This window comes from Phasianus colchicus, chromosome 5, assembly GCF_987193195.1.
Source record: "Phasianus colchicus chromosome 5, bPhaCol1.hap1.1, whole genome shotgun sequence".
Classification (NCBI taxonomy): Eukaryota; Metazoa; Chordata; class Aves; order Galliformes; family Phasianidae; genus Phasianus; species Phasianus colchicus.
Genome location: NC_143440.1, coordinates 3585686 through 3604486, shown reverse-complemented (window position 1 = coordinate 3604486; position 18801 = coordinate 3585686). Strand labels below are relative to the sequence as shown.

At 39.4% G+C, this 18801-nt stretch overlaps 1 protein-coding gene and 1 long non-coding RNA gene across 7 annotated transcripts in view; one reads left to right on the top strand and one right to left on the bottom strand.

The window, feature by feature from the left end:
* ANO5 (anoctamin 5) overlaps nucleotides 1-8923 on the top strand; it is a 50341-nt gene extending 41418 nt beyond the window's left edge. For 3 of the 6 annotated variants that reach the window (XM_090140189.1, XM_090140188.1, XM_031607180.2), the window contains 6 exons: nucleotides 980-1077; nucleotides 1320-1450; nucleotides 2226-2431; nucleotides 3450-3631; nucleotides 4428-4533; nucleotides 5258-8923. In XM_090140189.1, the coding sequence (XP_089996315.1) occupies nucleotides 980-1077; nucleotides 1320-1450; nucleotides 2226-2431; nucleotides 3450-3631; nucleotides 4428-4533; nucleotides 5258-5479 (945 nt within the window). In that variant the 3' untranslated portion in view covers nucleotides 5480-8923. The remainder of the gene's footprint in view (nucleotides 1-979; nucleotides 1078-1319; nucleotides 1451-2225; nucleotides 2432-3449; nucleotides 3632-4427; nucleotides 4534-5257) is intronic. The other 3 variants (XM_090140190.1, XM_031607178.2, XM_031607179.2) reach the window with 2 other exon arrangements.
* Nucleotides 1-18801, bottom strand: part of LOC149917662 (uncharacterized) — a 48874-nt gene that overhangs the window by 21386 nt on the left and 8687 nt on the right. The gene's annotated exons all lie outside the window — the stretch shown is intronic.

The window sequence follows — 18801 nt, the reverse complement described above, 5'->3', positions numbered from 1 at the left end:
GGACCTCAGGTTGGCGGAGGGGGCTTCCAGATACTCTTCCTATTGGTAGTCAGGGAAACCTTGGCAGTGGAAAGTTGTGACTCTCAGCCACATGAGTGAGAAATCTGAGTGCTATTCTTGGCCCCATTTTTCCTGAATTATCAGTGGATCTCACCATATGTTTTAAAAGTAATTCTCTGCACTGAGAAAGACTAGGAGAAAAGGAAATGGCTGCTGGTTTTTGGGTGTCCCTGCTAATTGATAGCTAGATTTTTCACAGAAGCCATCTCGTAAGAGGCAACTCTGTAAGGCTTTGCTTCTTTCATACATCATTGCTAATTATGCTGACTGTACAGAGATGAAACGCAGTGTTTAATGAAGTGTTATGTGGAACTCAGTAGTGGAGAAAGAACTTGAGGCAAACTACAAAGAAGTAATAGTGTGATTAGTGATAGAGCATCTCCTAATACAACTTGGCTACTAAACTGTTAAGAACTCCACAATAAAGAGCTGAAGTTTTGAAGATAGCGTTCTTGGCAAACAACAGAGACTGAATACTGGCAGTTATTTAAATGTCCCCAGTGTAGGGAAATGAACAGAAAGTGCAGGTGCTTGCTAGGTCAGGGTTGGCTGGTGTTCAGAGCTGCTCATGCACTATAGATTCCCCTGGCTGGGGCTGTGGAACAACTACTGCACCCAGATCCTGCTACTCCCTCCTCATAGTGACCAGTCTGAAGCATCTCTGAGTTACTCTCTCTTTCAATTATCATTATGTTTGAACATGTGCTTTATCAAGCATGCTGAGCATTTAATGCCTGCCTATAACAGCCTTGCTGAAAACTGTATCTTAGCTGGCAGGCAAGGTGAGAATTAATTATCATCCTAAGAATTTTTAAGATCTTTTCTTCTCTCCTTTCTTTAATTTATACAGCAGTAGAATGTATTTTGTCTGAACAATGTCCGTTATTAATGTCTATTAATGCCCCAATCTGTCTGTCAGTGTGATCCTGCGGGCTGCCTGATTGAATTGACAACTCAGCTCACCATAGTCATGGCTGGCAAACAGATCTGGGGAAATATCCAAGAGGCCATTGTACCGTAAGTTCTCTTATACTGTGATGTCTGTGTTATAAGGAAAGGAGTGGTAGCAAGCACTGGCATGTGATGAAGCTAAGAACAATGTGTGCAAATTAACTGCATAGAAAGTAGACAGGTTTTTATTTTTTTTTGCTTCTCTTTGTGAAAATGTTTGTAAAAGCATATTGAAACAAGGAGATTGCTAGGAGAAAGGAATGCTTGATCTGCTTTTCTCATTCTTAACTTTTTCTTCCTAAATGCAGCTGGATTTGTAACTGGTGGGGACGCCGCAAAGCCAGAAGTAATCCAGAGAATTTGTATAGTCGCTGGGAGCAGGACCATGATCTGCAGACGTTTGGAGCCCTGGGTCTTTTCTATGAATATCTGGAAATGGGTATGTTTTAAAAGTACAGAATTGGAATGAGGATAAGATACTTTGCACTGACACAAGAAGACTGCATCTCAACTAGTTGTTGAGGGTTAACTGCACCACTTCAATCTAGTAAACAGGAGAGGGTTAATTGGTCTAAATGATTAAATAGGGAAGCCCAGTTATAAAAAAATGAAAAGGTGCTTTGTACATCTTTGAATGGGAGGGATGTCACAGAAACACTGTAAACACTGTTTCCCTCATTCGAATGCTGAGCATTTTTCTCATTGCAACTAGCTGTCTCAGTCTGTATCCCATTCTTGTTTCCAAGCTGATGTCAGTGGAAAATCAAAGTGGTGGATGAGTGCCAAATTTGCTGCAAGGGTGTGTGCTGCAGATGTGAGATCTGTGAATCAGATCAGAGGGAATCCATTTGTTTTAGGTGTGCTCTGAGATAGAAACCAGCAGGGGGAGCACGACTAACAAAGAGTTTTTCAAAAGGTTCTGTAAACAGGACGTACATATTAAATTTATTTACAAAACCTGAGTGTGTTAGTGTATTGGGATTTATTACTATCTGCTGCTTAAACCAGACAAGAGGTTGTGTTTCTTTTTCTGTCTTTAAAATAAAGTGGCAATATTAGGTCTGCAGTGAGGACTGTCACATTCTGCAAGAGATGTTTCACTGTGGTAATGAAGAAGACTTGTGCAGCCCGATAGAAGTTTGCTGTTTGTCTGCAGGTGGCAAGTTGAACTTTCCTTGGGATAGATTTTGACAATTTTCTTTTCTTGCTTACAGTCATTCAGTTCGGATTCATTACTCTCTTTGTGGCATCCTTTCCCCTGGCTCCTCTTCTTGCTCTAATGAATAATATCTTGGAGATTCGAGTAGACTCCTGGAAGTTAACCACTCAGTACAGAAGACCCGTGGCTGCAAAAGCACATAGCATAGGAGTGTGGCAAGAAATCTTGAATGGAATGGCCATCTTGTCTGTTGTCACTAATGTAAGTAAGCTAACCATGCCAAACCAACTCTTCCACTTTTTTATGGGCTCAGAATGTGCAGATTTAAAAGCCAGCTAATGCTTTATCTCCTTCATCGACACCATTCACTTTATCACGTCACCCTATGGAGATATGGTCCATTTGAGTCTTTTTCTTGTCCATGTGCTGATATGTGGAGCTTTCAATCCATTTTCAATTTCATCTTTCCTTCACATCTTCACCTTCTGTCATTTGGAAATGGCAAAAGCCAGTCTGAACCTTAGTGTGGTGGTAGGGGTAGTAGCTTAGAGTACTTATTATACAATGGAAACAAAATGATATGTCAGTATTTAAAATTAAGTATAATGTAAAGCAGGCTGCTGATCAAGAATTGCTTCTTTTTTAATGCAGAATATTCAGCAGTATCAGATCTGTAGATGTCTTAGGCAGCTAGATTACTCACAGCTATTGCCAAACTAATAAGATACCTGAGCATTTCAAATATCTCAGGTTTATAGTCAAAGTGTGCCAGAAGCCATAGTTGACTTCTTAAATACAGCTGGAGAAAAAGGCTCCCCTTCTTTCATCAAATAACTTAGCTGGTTCCCTCGCTGAATTCACATTCAGCCTTTCTCACATGAATTCAAACCTGCATCTCCATTTTCACCGAGGAGTGTGGTTATCACTGTTAGAGAATGCTATTGCTTTGGGGTGGGAAAGTACCAGGAATTTGTCCTGTATTGCATACAATAGCTGATATTTCTTAAATGAGAAGAAAGGGGAAAATGATTTTTGAAGTCAAAGCATTCTTCTAGAGAAAAGGATTGGCTGCCTCTTTAAATAGCTATTCATATGTTTTGTTCACCAAGTGTTTAAAATTAGCTGGTCCTTATGGCAGAGGATAAAAGCAGGTTCTTTTCCAAGACAATTGTACTCATCCTTACTTTAGTGGATCCTGGGTTATGTAACCAGTACCAGAAACTTTATGGATCCCCTCACAAATTTTCGTGCTCAATTTTTTCTCCAATTTTATTTTCAGGCTTTTATTGTTGCATTCACATCAGATATGATTCCTCGTTTAGTTTACTACTATGCTTATTCTGAAAATGAAGACTCACCGATGTCTGGATACATAAACAATAGTTTGTCAGTGTTTGAAATCTCAGATTTTCCTGAGAGAAACAAGCCAAAAGAGAATCCAGAAGGTTTTGAACAATGCAGGTTGGTGTTGGTATAATAATAAATATTTTGTGCCCTTGTATATAGCATAAAAAAGCCAGTACAGTTCTGCGTAGCTTACTAGAAATTAAATATCATTTTCATTGTTATGAAATTTATGTCCCTAAAGTTGCAGCTTTGGACAAAATTTTCTAAGGATTCTAGGCTGCAGTGCTCTCATGACCATGGAAGTATGGACTCCAAAGGTGGAAATGAGATACGGCCTTGAAAGTCAAAGTATTAGAGGCTTCTAGAAGAATTGGAGAAGAAGTTCAGAGAAGTCCTGAGTAGCATTTATATTTGATTTGGTGAAGACAAAAAAAAATAAAAATCAAGCTAGAGCTCTGTGATGATTTTGCTTTAAAGCCTCAGGTGTCTGTCCTACTTACATGTGAGTGTAGAACACCTGATCGAGACTGTGCTTCCATTAAGCCCTGCATCTGTTCAGTACACAATATGTCAACATCTGTTGCATTACTCTATATTTGTCAATTATTATGTGGTAAGTTCCATCAATCCTGCATTATTTGATTATTGCCTGGTAGAGAAAAGTAAGCTGTATCCAAAATTTCACTTCTCACACATCCTCATTTATAAGCTGAGGCTGTGAGTGAGAATGTTTAAACAAACATAAGATTGAAACAAATTGCAAGGCAACCTTTTCCTGCAAGATGAAACAGACCGTTTAAATCAAGATGAAAAGGTTTCTTAAGTGACAGCTGTATTTGCTTGTAAGTGTCACTGAGCTTGTAGTCTGTCTCAGGCTGAATGTGACATTTCACATTTTTCTGTTCAACAGGTACAGAGACTATCGGTATCCTCCAGATCATGAGAGGAAATATTTACACACGATGCAGTTTTGGCACATTCTTGCTGCCAAGCTGGCATTTATAATTATTATGGAGGTATGTTCCCTATGTTATTCCCCTCTGAAGTTAGAACCTGATAGATTTCCTAGGTAGTTACTAATGTTACAGAAAAACAGAACTGTTGAGAGTATAAAGTAGCCTCTTCCCTAAGTAATACCATATACCCAGGTCCTAAATGGATACTCCAAGTCTAGCTTGTAACTTCAGGAAGTTTACCAACAGTGAAAACAACTGATGAGGAGATTGTAAGAATTGATCTGTATTCAAAATCCTGGAAGTGTTTTGTGGTGATGTGTTTTGGTTAAAAAATAGCTAAGTCAGCAATTTGGATAACTAGCACTGTAGCATTAAGCTGGTGTATTAAAGCCTGCAGAGGAAAAGAATGTACTTGAAGTGTAAAATCCTTATCACTTCATCTACTGTATCTTATCAGTTCTCCCTAGCAGATTGCTATCAGCATGGTATTATGAATTTTTTAAAGAAACACTTGGCATTAGAAAGTGATGCAGAAATCCAGACCCTGATGCTTTCCTCCTGGGCTTCCTACTTCATAAATGGTTTGGAATTAAGGCTTTTATATAATAGGGAATGTTTTAATCTTTTGGCACATCTCAGGTACACATAGTTAGGACAGCCAAATGAAATGTATTCTGTTTAAGAACAAAAAGAAAAGTGGTTTATTTTACGTTACTCTGCTTCCTTCAGTTCATTTTCTCTGGCTTCCTTATTTTATTTATTTACTTATTTATTTATTTTGCAGCATGTTGTATTCATCGTCAAATTCTTTGTAGCTTGGATGATTCCTGATGTACCTGCAGATGTGAAAGCCAAGATAAAACGTGAAAAATATTTGACGCAGAAAATCCTGCATGAGTACGAACTTGAAAAACTGAAGGAGAGACTATGTCAAGGTGATAAACGAGCTACAGAAAAGGAGTTTATTGCCACAGAAGGGAGAATGGAGTTATCCAGAGCAATGTAGTTGAAAAAACAACTATTTGGGATTCAGCTCATTTTAGCTTCTTTATCTGTGATTTGCTCAGTATGCATCATCTTGAAAGCTGTAGGACAGCTTCAACCTTTGCTTTCGGTCCAAAGATTTTAGACTTTTCTCTAAGAGTCATACTGAGCATTTTAGGTTTAGTGAAAACTATTTAAAGACACGACTTAGGCACCGTTCTCTATGTATGCATCACTTCAAATAATCAATGTAATCTTGTAATCCTACAATTTGGATCCCCAATACAAGGAATGTTAGCGAAAAGGACCCACAAGGTAAGATACAGTCATTACCACCAAGCCCTTACCCTGTATCCCAGCTGAATGAGAAAGATATCCCAGAGGACTTCTGCTGTGGAAAATGCTGAGCATTACCTTATGATATGAATCTTTAAAAGCAGAAAGCACTCTTGATGGAAGAGTTGGGATAGGGTTTTAGGGCATTTTTGTATCCACTGTGTTTTCTGAAGTGTTTCTTCCTGGCTTGTGACGTCTGTACTCTTTTTTAGAAGGAAATAGGTTTTTAAAGATATACCAGTTTAATTCCCTTTGGAATTATTTTAAGGCACAGAGTTCAGGTAATACTTACTAATGAAGGAAAAATACCCACTGTAATTTATGTTCATTAAGCTATGCCTGCAATAGAGTTTGCTCTTTAAATGCAGATACTGTGGAATCATCTAATTAATTTTCTAAAAGATGTATATGATTTGGAGAAATACAGCTAAATTTATTTCTCCATCACAAAACTTGCCATTGGAAGAACATGCTTGACGTAAGTTTTGGGCCAAGCTGCTCCTTTGGTTGGATTCTTCCCATCTTTGTGAATGCCAACTAAGGCCTTAAAATCACATGCCCATACCGTGTGCTGTGGAGCGTGGCTTCAGACCACAGCAGGTTGGGAGTTGGGCCTCTATGTTAATTGATCAAACCACGTGATTGTATAGAAAATAAGATTCATATTCAGATGATTTTAGGAATGCCAAGTACTCTATGTTTACGTTGTTATTGTCCTTATACATAGGAGCTTTTCTTTTTAATCTGCAAGAGGGAATTTCTTTTGTTCTGTCATGGGGCCTTTCTACAAAGTTATAGAATCTGTAAGTAGGTAAATAACTACTTGTGTATAGGAGCTACCAGCTGTTTATGAATGTGCCCTTGTTTTATAATTTTAAGCAGTTATGCATTTTTATGATTTTGCTGTATATTTAAAACATATCAACACTTCCACACTTAGTGCCTTGTTTATTTGCATTTGGCAAAAGATGTGAAAACAATCACTATGTGGAAATGAGCATTTCCAAAGTGTGCTTGCAGGCATCATGATACTGTGAACCTGCACACAACTGTAGTGTTAGCCACACAATGCCTGCCTTGGCACACTTGTCTTTGTTAGTGCTATGCAAACCATTCATGCCCAACTGACCATACCTAGACTGCTTGGATCAGCTAGCACCAGGCTGTTGAGTTCTCTAGTGTGCAAGTACACTGGCTAGAGAGATGAGAGATTGTAATATATTTGCACTTTGATTATACTTCCTTGCAAGTATACAAAAAAAAGTTGGATTTGAATGCCATAGCAGCCAATGATGTACTGTTTACAAGATCCACAACCTACGGTTTCCATTTTTTTGTTTCAACAGACCTAGCCAATTTTGTCTAGTAACCTTAATGTTGTAATCAGTGTCTTGGGTGGAACTGTAGTTACTAGCAAAAGTTCTAACACGGAAGTGCCTACCTCGAGCAAACATTGCATGGTTTGGCTGCCAGTCAAGGAGTTGAAGCAGATGTACATTTCTCTCCATTTCTGTAAGTTATTCAGCTTATTCTGTAAGTTTGCTTAGTAGATCAAGCACGTTGGCAGTTCATGTTTGTGATGAACTGTGTTCTTACATATTCAGATAGATTTGAAATAATGGATTTACTGCAGGAATGCATGTATGAATAAGCTAGTTCTGCTGCTTAATACGTAAGCCAAAGAAAAATATCAGTCACCATGATTATGTAAGTGACACCAGAACTTATATACTGCAAGCACTTTGCTGCTTCTTACATATGTACTGTTAATTAAACTGCTTAATTTAGATTTCATGCTTCTGTTTTCTCCTGTTAGCAAAGCAAACTGTTGCTTCAAATAGTAAAGTGATGAGATGCAAAGTGATACTTTAGTGCAAAATATGCACATCTGCCTGAAACTGAAAAAAAGTTGAAAATTCAGCTTTGGATTCCTGCGTATGGAACATTAGCTTCTTTAGGTCCTATAATGAATAAAGTGTCCTTTCAAGTTACTGTACTTGAAAAGTTGTCAACAAAATAGCTGTCTTGTGAATGATTCTTGCCATTTAAAAGCAAGATTAAGAACAACAAGGAAATTCCTGAGTTCAGGATACAGCACTGGTATGCAGAAGCCCCATGCAAAGACCCTGAATTTGATTTCATGCTTGGCCTCCACTTCGTGCTTCTTCCGAATGCGTTTTTTGACATCACTTCCTATTTGATGCTATAGAAATACGTTTTGTAAAAATGAAAAAATCTGGGACCTGCTTTTTAAAATATATGCAACTGAAGGAATCTATCCTTATGCTCCATAGCATTACTTCATAGTATAATAGAAAACTGTTGCCAAGAATAAGTGTTGTCATATTAAAGCAAACGTCACAAAGAAATCCTATGCCTGTTTGTGTAACAGTTTGCCTTTGCTTGCCATTCAGCAGTGTTTTGGCAAAAGCTCATTGGCACACTTAGAAGGATTATAATGGTCCAAGTACCTGCTTCCTGAAGCACTCTTGAAAAGTGGCAAAAACAAAAATGGTCTGGTCAGTTTGAGGATGTAGTTATTGTTAAAACATTGGGTTTTGAGATGGTCAAAATACGCATCTAAAAGTGTCCTTTGACCAAAGGGAAGTTACTTCCACATTGGAACTGCAGCAAGTAAAGCTACAGCAGATTGCATCATTAGAATTAGTGAAAAAAAGAAAATTGGCCTTTCAAGTGTCATACAATCAGGGATTATTGTTTTTCCAGTTGAAATCTAGTATTTATATGTTAGATTGATATGATCTGAGCAAATGACTGCAAAATGAGTGCTACTACAAAACACTATACTTGTTGTTTTTTTTCTAGAAGATACTATTTTTAGTTTTTTATGTAATACTATCAGCTGGAGACAGTGGGAAAGAATGAAAATCCATGGACTTCTGTACTGTTCTGTGTGTTCTGCTTGTTCTGACTCATACTGTCGTGTAATCAGAGTGGCATTTCTGTCTGCTACGTATGTTGCTGGTATATATGATACACTAATGTTGGAATAATTTTTTTAAACATTGCATTCAGCTAACTTATATGTGTACATTTAATAACCTGGCAAATAAAGCAGTGTTTATTTTTAATACGCTGTCAACTTGTTTGTGAAGATGCCAAGAATTCTTCAAGTTAAATGCCCAGAGAGCCTCACAGAGAAAAATATTTGTACAGATTTCTGCAGCTCAACATGTGGGATATTTGGGTGCTGCATATGAATTTCCTATAGTAGTAATTTCAGTAGCCTGAGTAAGAAACTTGCTAAGAAAACCTACATCTGGCCACCATCTGAAACGATGACCACACTGTGTAATTTTGTTGCCTTACATTTCCTTAAGAAGCAAGGGAAACGTGTGCTGAATTCCACATGCATTGTAAGCAGTGCACATCAACTGTGATGGAATGAGTATATGATACCTTATGAGTGAACTTAGCTTTGAAAGTTTCTCGTGTTAGAAGGCCATAATATAGTGAAAAAGATTCAGCCTACAGGGCAAACAGTATATCAACATAGAATCATTAAGGTTGGAAAAGATCTCTGATCCAAGTTCAACTCCATCCCCTCCTCACCATGCTTGTTGACTATGTCCTTCAGTGCCACATCTCCATGGTTCTGGAACACCTTTGGGGATGGTGACACATGTAACCCCATTCACAGGTAGAATCATGGAGGAAAAAAACAGCAAGCCTCAAAAGAAATTATAACCCAAAGTTTGAAATCTGCATATTTCATCTCAGATGTAACCAGAGCTAGAGGTAGAATGACAGGTCACTAAGTGGACCACCCTGTGGTTTGGCAAAGAGATTGGATAAAGGGAGTGCAAATACAGCCCTGCCAAAGGACTTGCTTAAATGTGAAATGCTTCCTTCCCTAAACAGATGGAAAGAAGTAAAGGGAAAAAGTGATCATTACCGTATTAATGCTTCAAATAATCGAGAAATTATTTGGTAATTAATTTGTAATGACACTTTCTTGTCTGTCTGCCCACATGCCCAGGGTCATCACTCTGCAGCATAGTCCTGGAATCCTTGGAAAGGAATAGCTATATTAAATCTTGTTCTGGTTTTAAACATCATTTGTCTCTTCCCCACACTTACATCATTCAGATGCAGCTCAGGAAGTTTTTTTTTTTTTTTTTACATAAGCATGTGTACTGAGAAATGTGCAGGGAGCTGAGTAGGATGTGAAATTCAGCCTCCATATCAATTTTTGGAAGACACATATGCATATTCCCTTCGCAACGACTAGTGACTATGCTTTCTCAGTCAGAAATGAGTCAATCTAAAACATTTAGTAAGTGTCTAACTCCTTGTAATTCCTCTTTTAACTCCTCAGCAAAGCAGTGCTGTTAAGCAGTCAGAAGCACATTTTGTGTTCCAAGTGCTGGCTGTCTGAGCCTTGTTGTCTGGTGGCCTGAAGGCCCACAGCTATTACTTAGCAACACTACGTGGTAGAGCTACAGTCGCTGCCAAAATTGAATAGAAACACCAGCAACTCTGTGGTCAAATGTTGCATATCTATCCAGCCTAAGTAAGAATAAAGATAGAGATATAAACTCAGCTGGCTTCTCAAGATATTACGTAGTTTAATCAGAAACAGTCATTGTAGGTGGTAATAAAGATATTAAACTACTCTTTTTTTCCCTGGTATCAGGCTCTGATCCGATTGCATACAGTCCAAAGGCAGAGCAATTGCTGTATAACATCATGGGGTTACTTCTCTGAGTGATGCCTTTAGTCAGCCAGCCTGAAACTGCTGTGCTTAAGGACCAAACAAGAAATGGTGGGACAATTAAAGTAAAAGCAACTGTTTTCAACAGAATAGCTAAGGAACTGTTAATTAGATCTACAAGTTCAAGAATTATAAGCAGAGCTGTAAATACATAAAGGACCTGTTTCTGTTTATGTATGTGTGCCTGTAAAAGTGGGTCAAGAGATTTGCATAAATACAGCTCACCACATGATAGAAATCATTAATTATGTGACCAGCAGAACCAGTAGCGCAGTACTGTAAGATGTCAAGACTTCGCACTGCTGTAAATAAAGTACTAGTGCTTCACAAGCAAAAAGCATTTCCAGCTTTCCCCTTTCATACAGAATTCCACTGTGCCATGACAGCTTTTTTGACTTCCTCAGAAGTGGCAGTACTACTAAACAGTGAATTCTATGTGCCAGGTAACACTTTCACTCATTTGCTAGCAGAGACTTCCTTTCATGGGGTTACAGTCAGAAGGATTAGTGCAGTGGAAAAGCAAGACAGGAGTAGCAAAAGGACAAACAGAACAGGAATGGTTGCCCATCTCTGAGGGCCTAGGCTTGCAGGGAAAAACTCCGTGAGAGAGGGATCTCCAACCAGAGCTCCTTCTCTAGTGGCAGTCAGCCCTTAAATGGAGTCTAAGAGAGGAGCAGCCAGGGTCCACCTTCCAGTCACACAGCTGCATTGCCTTCACCTGTGTTGCCAGGGCTGACCCAGTCCTTTCCCCAGGTGGTCGCTCCGTGGTTCAAGCCGTGACTCAACAGTTACCGTACACATGGGCTTCTCTCTCTCAAATAGAGAAGGCTGCAGGGTGACTTCATTGCAGCCTTCCAGTACCTAAAGGGAGCCTATAAAACAGGAGGGGAGTCAACTCTTTGAAAGGGCAGGAAAATAGTAGGACAAAGGGAAATGGTTTAAAGTTGAGGGAGGGGAGATTTAGGTTGGATGTCAGGGGTAGTTCTTTACTATGAGAGTGGTGAGGTGCTGGAACAGCTGCCCAGAGAGGTTGTGGATGCCCCATCCCTGGAGGTGTTCAAGTCCAGGTCAGATGGGGCCCTGGGCAGCCCGGTTTAGTATTAAATGGGGAGGTTGGTGGCCCTGCATGTGGCAGGGGGGCTGGACATTCAAGATCATTGAGGTCCCGTCCAACCCATGATTCTATGAAATAGAATTTCTCAAGAAATACTCCTTGTATTTCAGCCAAGAACCAAACCGTCCTTTATTAATGATGCTTTCTGGCACTTCAGTGCCTCTGTACCTGGTGTGTGTATGTTCAGGCCAGAGAAACATTGAAAGATGTCAGGTGTGGCATGGTGTTGTCTTGGGGAAAAGTATACTTTCCATCCCTCTGCCTTTTTCCTTTTTTTTTTTTTTTTTTTTTTTTTTTTTTTTGAGACAGCCTTCTACACCATCATAAGGCGATTTTTTACGAAGATTTATCAATGGAAAAGTCTCATGCTCTGAGAGCAGGAACACTGAGATTCTGTGTGTGTTATGGTACACTTATAAACTGCTCAGAGCCTTTTCTTTATGCTTTTGCTGGGTATCCATGTGAAAATAGAAAGTTACTGGTTACTTTTTTATTGGCTACTATTTTTATTGGCAGTTAAGACAGGAACTGAAATGAAGTATCCAAGAGGTTGATTCAATGAAAAGGGAAAAGCAGGCTTCGCTCTACTTTTGCAGCTGGAAGAAATCAAACACAAAGGAAGGTTTTGGAGCATTTGCTTCACTTTCAGTGCAAGGATAAACTCTGTTCCGAACATCAATCAAGACACCTCCCTGTGTTCTGGGCACCCCCTATTCTCCTGCACACACCTCCACGTATCAGTGATGGATTCACACAGCCTCCTTAAGGTATTTTGCCTCACTGCTGGGCACAAGGACAGATTGCTTCATGCGTATGGTGAGGATGGGGCAAATGCCAAGCCAGGTAACTTCAGTTTTGTTTGTGGAGAAAACAGTTACAACTTCCTAGAGGGTCATCATGGCAAGTTACTTAACTCAGAAACAAGTGCCAATTATTTGTGAACAAATGCACAAAATTTTCTGCCATTCTGAAGCTGTATAATTAAGTCTCTGTACAGGAAAAGGATTGATATTATTGAGTACGGGTAGAGTAAATAATACAGAGTCAATGTACTCTTGAAAGAATACATTCTTTCACTGCTTCTTAAAGTATGCTGTTGGGTCTAGAGCTGCTCTGGCAGGGTCAATCCAAAACAGTAGATAGGAAATTAATTTTCTGTTGGTTTTAATGCTTTTGATAAGATTTGTCAGTAAAATGTCAAATACCTAAAAAATACAGTCCCACTGGAAGTCACATCTCAAAACTGGCAACAATGAGCCAACCAACTGTAGGATGTTTGTGTTAGCTGCAGTGCAGAGAACAGACTTCTGTCAGGTAAAGTGGGCACATCATGCTTTATGCTTCTGCATTTGGACAGAAAACAGAGACAGATTTAGTGGAGCTGCAGATGCCCCTCTTGGACACTGCTCACAGGACTCCTGTCCATAGAGCTTACCTCTCCATATGGTAAACAGGTAACCACTGAGAAGTGTGCCAGTTGTTCAGACATCTCCAGACAGCAAAATGTTTGTTTTGTCTGTTTGATTTCCACCTACACCTCTCTAGCCCTCCATTTCTCCCTGGGAGTAACTGCAGCAGCAGCAGCAGACTGCTAAGTGGAGCCCTTCTCTCATTTTCTTAGGAATAAACTCACCAAGTTTGGGTTCTCCACTCTGATCGGTTTTGCCTTCCTTTATTTCCTGTAACACTTGTGCAGAATGACTTGCTTCTTTTTGAGAGCATGGATCCATTGCCAGAAAACCCATTGAGTGGGTGGATATTTTCTGAGGACGGCAGCGTGCAGCCTAAATGCTTGCATCAATCCTTTCTCCTGCTCCTTATCTGAGGGGATTTTTGAGAACAGGTTGCTCTCAGACTGGCTTCCTCTTTATGTAGCAGAACAATTTGGAGAAGTCAGAAGCTGAAGACATGTATATCCACTGTAACTCCATCCTCCCATGGTGTTAGAGATGAAAACTTTCCCTGCCATGAAGCCAGCAGCAAAACCCCATCTGTTTTCCGAGATGGGGTTACACCATATACTGACACCAATGTTTGCATTCTGAAGAGTACCAATTCAGGGAACTCTGAGGATCATACAGAATGACTTCAGGTGACAGAATTGTTGATCTTCAGCCCTGAATATTCTGTGATTTGGAATGAAGTAAAGTAGCCAAAGAGCAGAGCTAGCAGAAAAACCAAACCTTTGATAAATAATATGCTTTCAAAATTTTATTTTTAAGATTCACAACTGATCTCTTCATCAAGATATGTTCATTTATTTCTTCTGTTGCTTTTGTATTCACCTGTACTATTAAAATGCCAGTGACACGAGCTAGGATATTTTGAAGCCCCATTTTTGGCAAATGAAATCATTCCTTTGGCTTTCTTTCCTGATTTAAAAAAAAAAAAAAAGACTTTTCATTAAACAGAGGTCTTACATGCTGACAGTTTTGAAACTGAAAAAAGCTTTAAATCATACAAAGATTTCTAAATAGGCAATTAAGTATGTTTTGGGGAAAGGTTTAAAATACTAAGAACACAGGTTTTCATTGTATTTTGTTATTATCCAAGACAAGAAGTTTTGTGGTTCTTGACATTCTCAGTTTCCCACCTTATTCTTCCAGACTGGGTCACCAGTTCCAAAACTTGAGCTGCACATGCTCATTTTCCTCAGATCTCCTTCCTGATACACAAAAAACTATGAATTTCTGAGCCTGATTTCTCTTGAAGTGGCAAATAGCAAGAAAAGTTATGTTTAACTAAGTGTTAAGTGTATTGGAATTGGGCCTAAAAGTCTGGCAATGTAATCAACTGTTCGCAATTATTTTAGTTTTGAAGGTGATCTCTTTCTATTCATGTCCCTCTAATCCTTGACAAAAAGAGATTAATAAAAAGCTTGGAGGAAGAGGTTAATTCAGATGTCCCATACACTGGCCATCCCACTTCTGCTGATATTAAACATTTATGCATACACAAGAACCACTGGATCTGTAACTTTTCATCACCCTACTACAGGGAAATGGGGACTAGAGGGGAAGATGAGGCATTGAGAATTCAGGGGAGAAAAAAAAGAATATGTATGTGAAATAGAAACAGCTTTCACCACCCCAAGAAAGTTCTAGTTCTGGTCTGTTTTCAGGCTGACAACCTGTCAGTGGTGTGGGAAAGCAATCCCAGAATGTGCATCATTGTAGATATTTCTGATAAAAATGCTAGAAATCATGAGAAATTCCTACTGTATTTAAGAGCCTATTCCTTGAGAGGGACTTTCAGTAGAGAAACGAGGCTTTTTTTGTTGTTGTTTGTTTGTTTGTTTTTTATACCATCTGACCTCTCCTGTACTCCACCCAGGCTTATGAGGGGAATCCTGCTCTCTTTCTCCCTCTCTAGAGATAGTTTCCCATTTCCTTCAGGATGCATGATTAGTCATCCATCCTTTTAGTGAAAAAGGATTAACATGGATCATTTTGAGGTCTATTAAAAGTGTTGTAGTGAATGGGGCATCTTTTGAAAGACAAGCAATCAATTTATGAAGCCTTTTGGAAAACACAGTACAAGACACGAGCAAAAGAAAGATGCCCATACAGACTGCAACGGCATGAGCTGCATGAAGCCCTTAGGTGTAATGTTAACCAGATGCAAAATTACCTCTCAGTGATTTATGATGTGTACTGGTGATGAAGCACGCACCATTCTGAGAATGATTAATATCCTTGTGTAAACGGAAAGAAGTTGGCAGTTTGTCAAGAAAATTTGTCTGTGAGAGCAGAGCGGATTGATCCATCACCAGTGATGCAGTAACATGAGCTGGATTGAACTCAGGGATTCAGTGGAGATTTTTTTTATTAAATATAAAATTCCTCCAGGCAAAGGTGTTTCCATGAGCCATGGGGCCTCCCAGTGGAGGAGAATTTGGAAGCAAAGAAGATGTTACCAACGGAACGCATTTTTGGAGACTATTTGCTTTCCAGCCATTCAGTTTGGGAATGTGGTTATTTCAGACCTTTGATTGTTGTATTATTATTATTCCTAATAGAAAGTCAAAACACCATGAAGCACGTCCATGCAAAATCACAAAAGGTAACCACTGAAATGATTATGATGCTCTCAGCCCTTTGGAATGCATAAGACATCAAGAAAGAAAGGAATATGTACCAACATATAAGCCTGTGGACAAATTGGAAGCTTTAGACCCATTTTCACTGGATATATGCATAACTCCTAAATAAATAATTAGTTAAACAAGAAAAAAAACACCACTATTCCACACAAACAAAAAATCACCAGCTATCCCAGCCAATACACCGAATTCTGGTTTGAGAAGCTAAATCTACAACAGAGAAGCCAAAAGTACACCAACCCTCATCTAAAATCTAGAGCTAAACGTGATTTTTGGCATCAGGGTTGAAGATGGTGAGGAAGAATGTGGTGGGAGAAGGACTCAGCTGCTGACTTTCTAGCCCCTTCTAATTGTACCTTCAGAAAGGCAGACATATTAGATCAAGTCTACTGTTCAGCATGATAAAGGGAAAAAAGTCAACTGTGCAGAAAACTCACAGCATGATTCAGATGACTGTAAGACAATTTACTTTTTTGTTCTGGAAATAGCCCTGGTGATTTTACAGGAGTTTATATATGAATTAAGACCTACAGTTTGGAACTGGAGGAAAATATTAAGTGAGAGAGAACAAGAAAATTAACAGTTAAATTTAACAAGTTATGTGTTGCAAAAATTAATTGCCTAGCTGCAGCCCCTTGGGTGTGATCTGAGGACACCTGGCAAACAGCATAGAACTGTGCTCATATTCTTTCATATTTATACACATTTCAGTTGTGGTTTTTGCTCGACTGTGGCGTAATGCATATTTTTTGTTAATAAAGGAGGCTTACTATGTAAGAAATACATACCCCTCAGTAGGCCTTTAGAACAACAAAATGGTGAGAGAACTTCTGAGGACCTAGTATCACTTCCTCAGGCAGGCTGTAGAGGATGTGATACTGTGCGTGAGGGTTTGTTAGCTAAAGATAGACGGCTGGTAAAATGCAATGTGTACATTAAGGTTTGTTCCATGCAGAAAGCCAAATCCTGAATTCCTTTCTTGTTACTCTGCTGAGACATGCCTCCTGCTGAGTTAGGGAGGAAAGCAGCCCAAGCAGAGACTTGGACAGTTGTCCTTTTCCTCCTTTAAATTGTTATTTTCTAATGTATTGAGAAATTTATGTAGTACTAAAACAGAATAAGGAGCACTGCCTCTTAAGATCTGTCTACACTCTTATATTTGTCTTTGGCAAACAGAGCAGCATTCATGGCTCATACACTGCAGTGTACAGAGATAGCATTAATGATGAAACTGATCGCTTCTCCCAGTGTGAGAAAAGCAGCTATTTAAAGCCTTCCAGTTAGAGAGTGCCCTTAAGGTTCAAAAGGAAGCAACCAGAAAGCCTTTGCCACAGGAATAACCAGAAAGTTTCTCACCTACAGAACATGAGTTGTAATGATCAGACATGATGCAGCAGAAGGCCACAGAAGCTTGTGCGTAGATATCAGCTGTTCAGATGAGGGCTGTTGGGCTGAAAACCAAAGGGCAGAAAAGCCTGTTCTGGCTTCTGGAACGCAAATGCCAATTTAAGAGACAGAGGAGCAAAGCCTGAACCTGCTTAGGACTGAAGGTAGAGACTAAGTCTTTTGAACTCTTTGAACTTTTAAGTTTAGCAAGACCAGTAAACACAGAATTAAAATGCACTTCCCCTGTAGAAGGCCTGGCATAGCTAAAGATATCCACACTGGGCAGGTAGAGATAAGACATACTCAGGAGGCTCAGTTTGACACAGACAGAATTGAATCAGCCAGAAGAACTCCTTGAAGCATTTCAGTTTGTGGCTTACTGCATTCAGAGGAGCCTGGGAAGGAAGGGGAAGGACAAACCTGGAAGTGAATCAGAACAACGCTCTTAACTAAGCGGATGTGCATATCCTTAATCCTGTGTGTAAACATATAAAATTAGCATGCTAAATAAAGGTCCAGAAGCACAATACTCAATTAAGTTTGTGTCCACAAAGCCTGCTCCTGCCAGAGCAGTGCCACTTTAATACAGCTGTCAAAGTTCATATCATCCCATGGCACTATACAATATACTTGGAATCACAGCCTCCTCTAGGGGAATCAAGTAGTTAATCTACTAGGTATGTGACAATGCATTTATAACAAAAAACAAGGGGAAAAAAATGTTTACATCAAAACACCAGATTATAAAATGAAATGCACATGGAGCCTAAGCTTGAAGATACTCCTTCTGACATTCAGAAAAAGGCTCTTAATTGAGGAGTTGATATTTCAGAGCTCACAGATGTCTGATGCCTTGGCAACAAGCTGGCTATGTGATACCCCAATCTTTCCCACACTCCACAGAACACAGTGTAATTAACGTGGATCTAGTCAACAGTGTCCTAAAATAAAGCAAAGGTTTTCCTGTTGTCTTGAAATATGCATTGTCCCAAGGCTTTCTGGGAAGGAGGAACAGCTTACGCATTCAGCAAAGCAAATGGGAAGACCTTCCCTGTGTTCATATTACCCCTGAAGTTACAGATTTTCCTTTATATCTTGTGGCAAGAAGAGGAACACGAACTTTTATGCCATCAAAACCATATTGTCCAAAGAAAATATTGAGTATTTAACTTGTTAAATATTTATTGTATCAAAGAGGAGATAACTTAATGGTTTGTACAAAGCAAAGAATCTTTTTCTCGAAAGATAAAGAGGTATTGAGGATAATTTCCACTCACAGTTGTAGCAGCTGTACAGACCAATACAATGGGAAAGGAATTACAACAAAGGCGTGATGATGGAAGGACTGACACAATAGAGAGGTGCTATAAAGGAAGGGAAGAAGATTGCTTAGCTGTATCTGACAATTCTAGGCTCACAGGAAAAAGCCCCACCACAGAGAAATCTCCAGGAAGAGATCCTTCTGTAGTGGCAGTCAGCCCTTAAATGGAGTCTAAGAGAGGTGCAGCCAGGCTTCACCCCTTCCAGTCACACAGCTGAATTGCCTTCAGCTGTGCTGCCAGGGCTGACCAGGTCCTTTCTCCAGATGCTCAATCAGTGGCTCAGGCCATGACTCAACAGTTCCCATACAGTAATGATTTCTGAGATCAACAAAAGCCACAGTAATGAAAG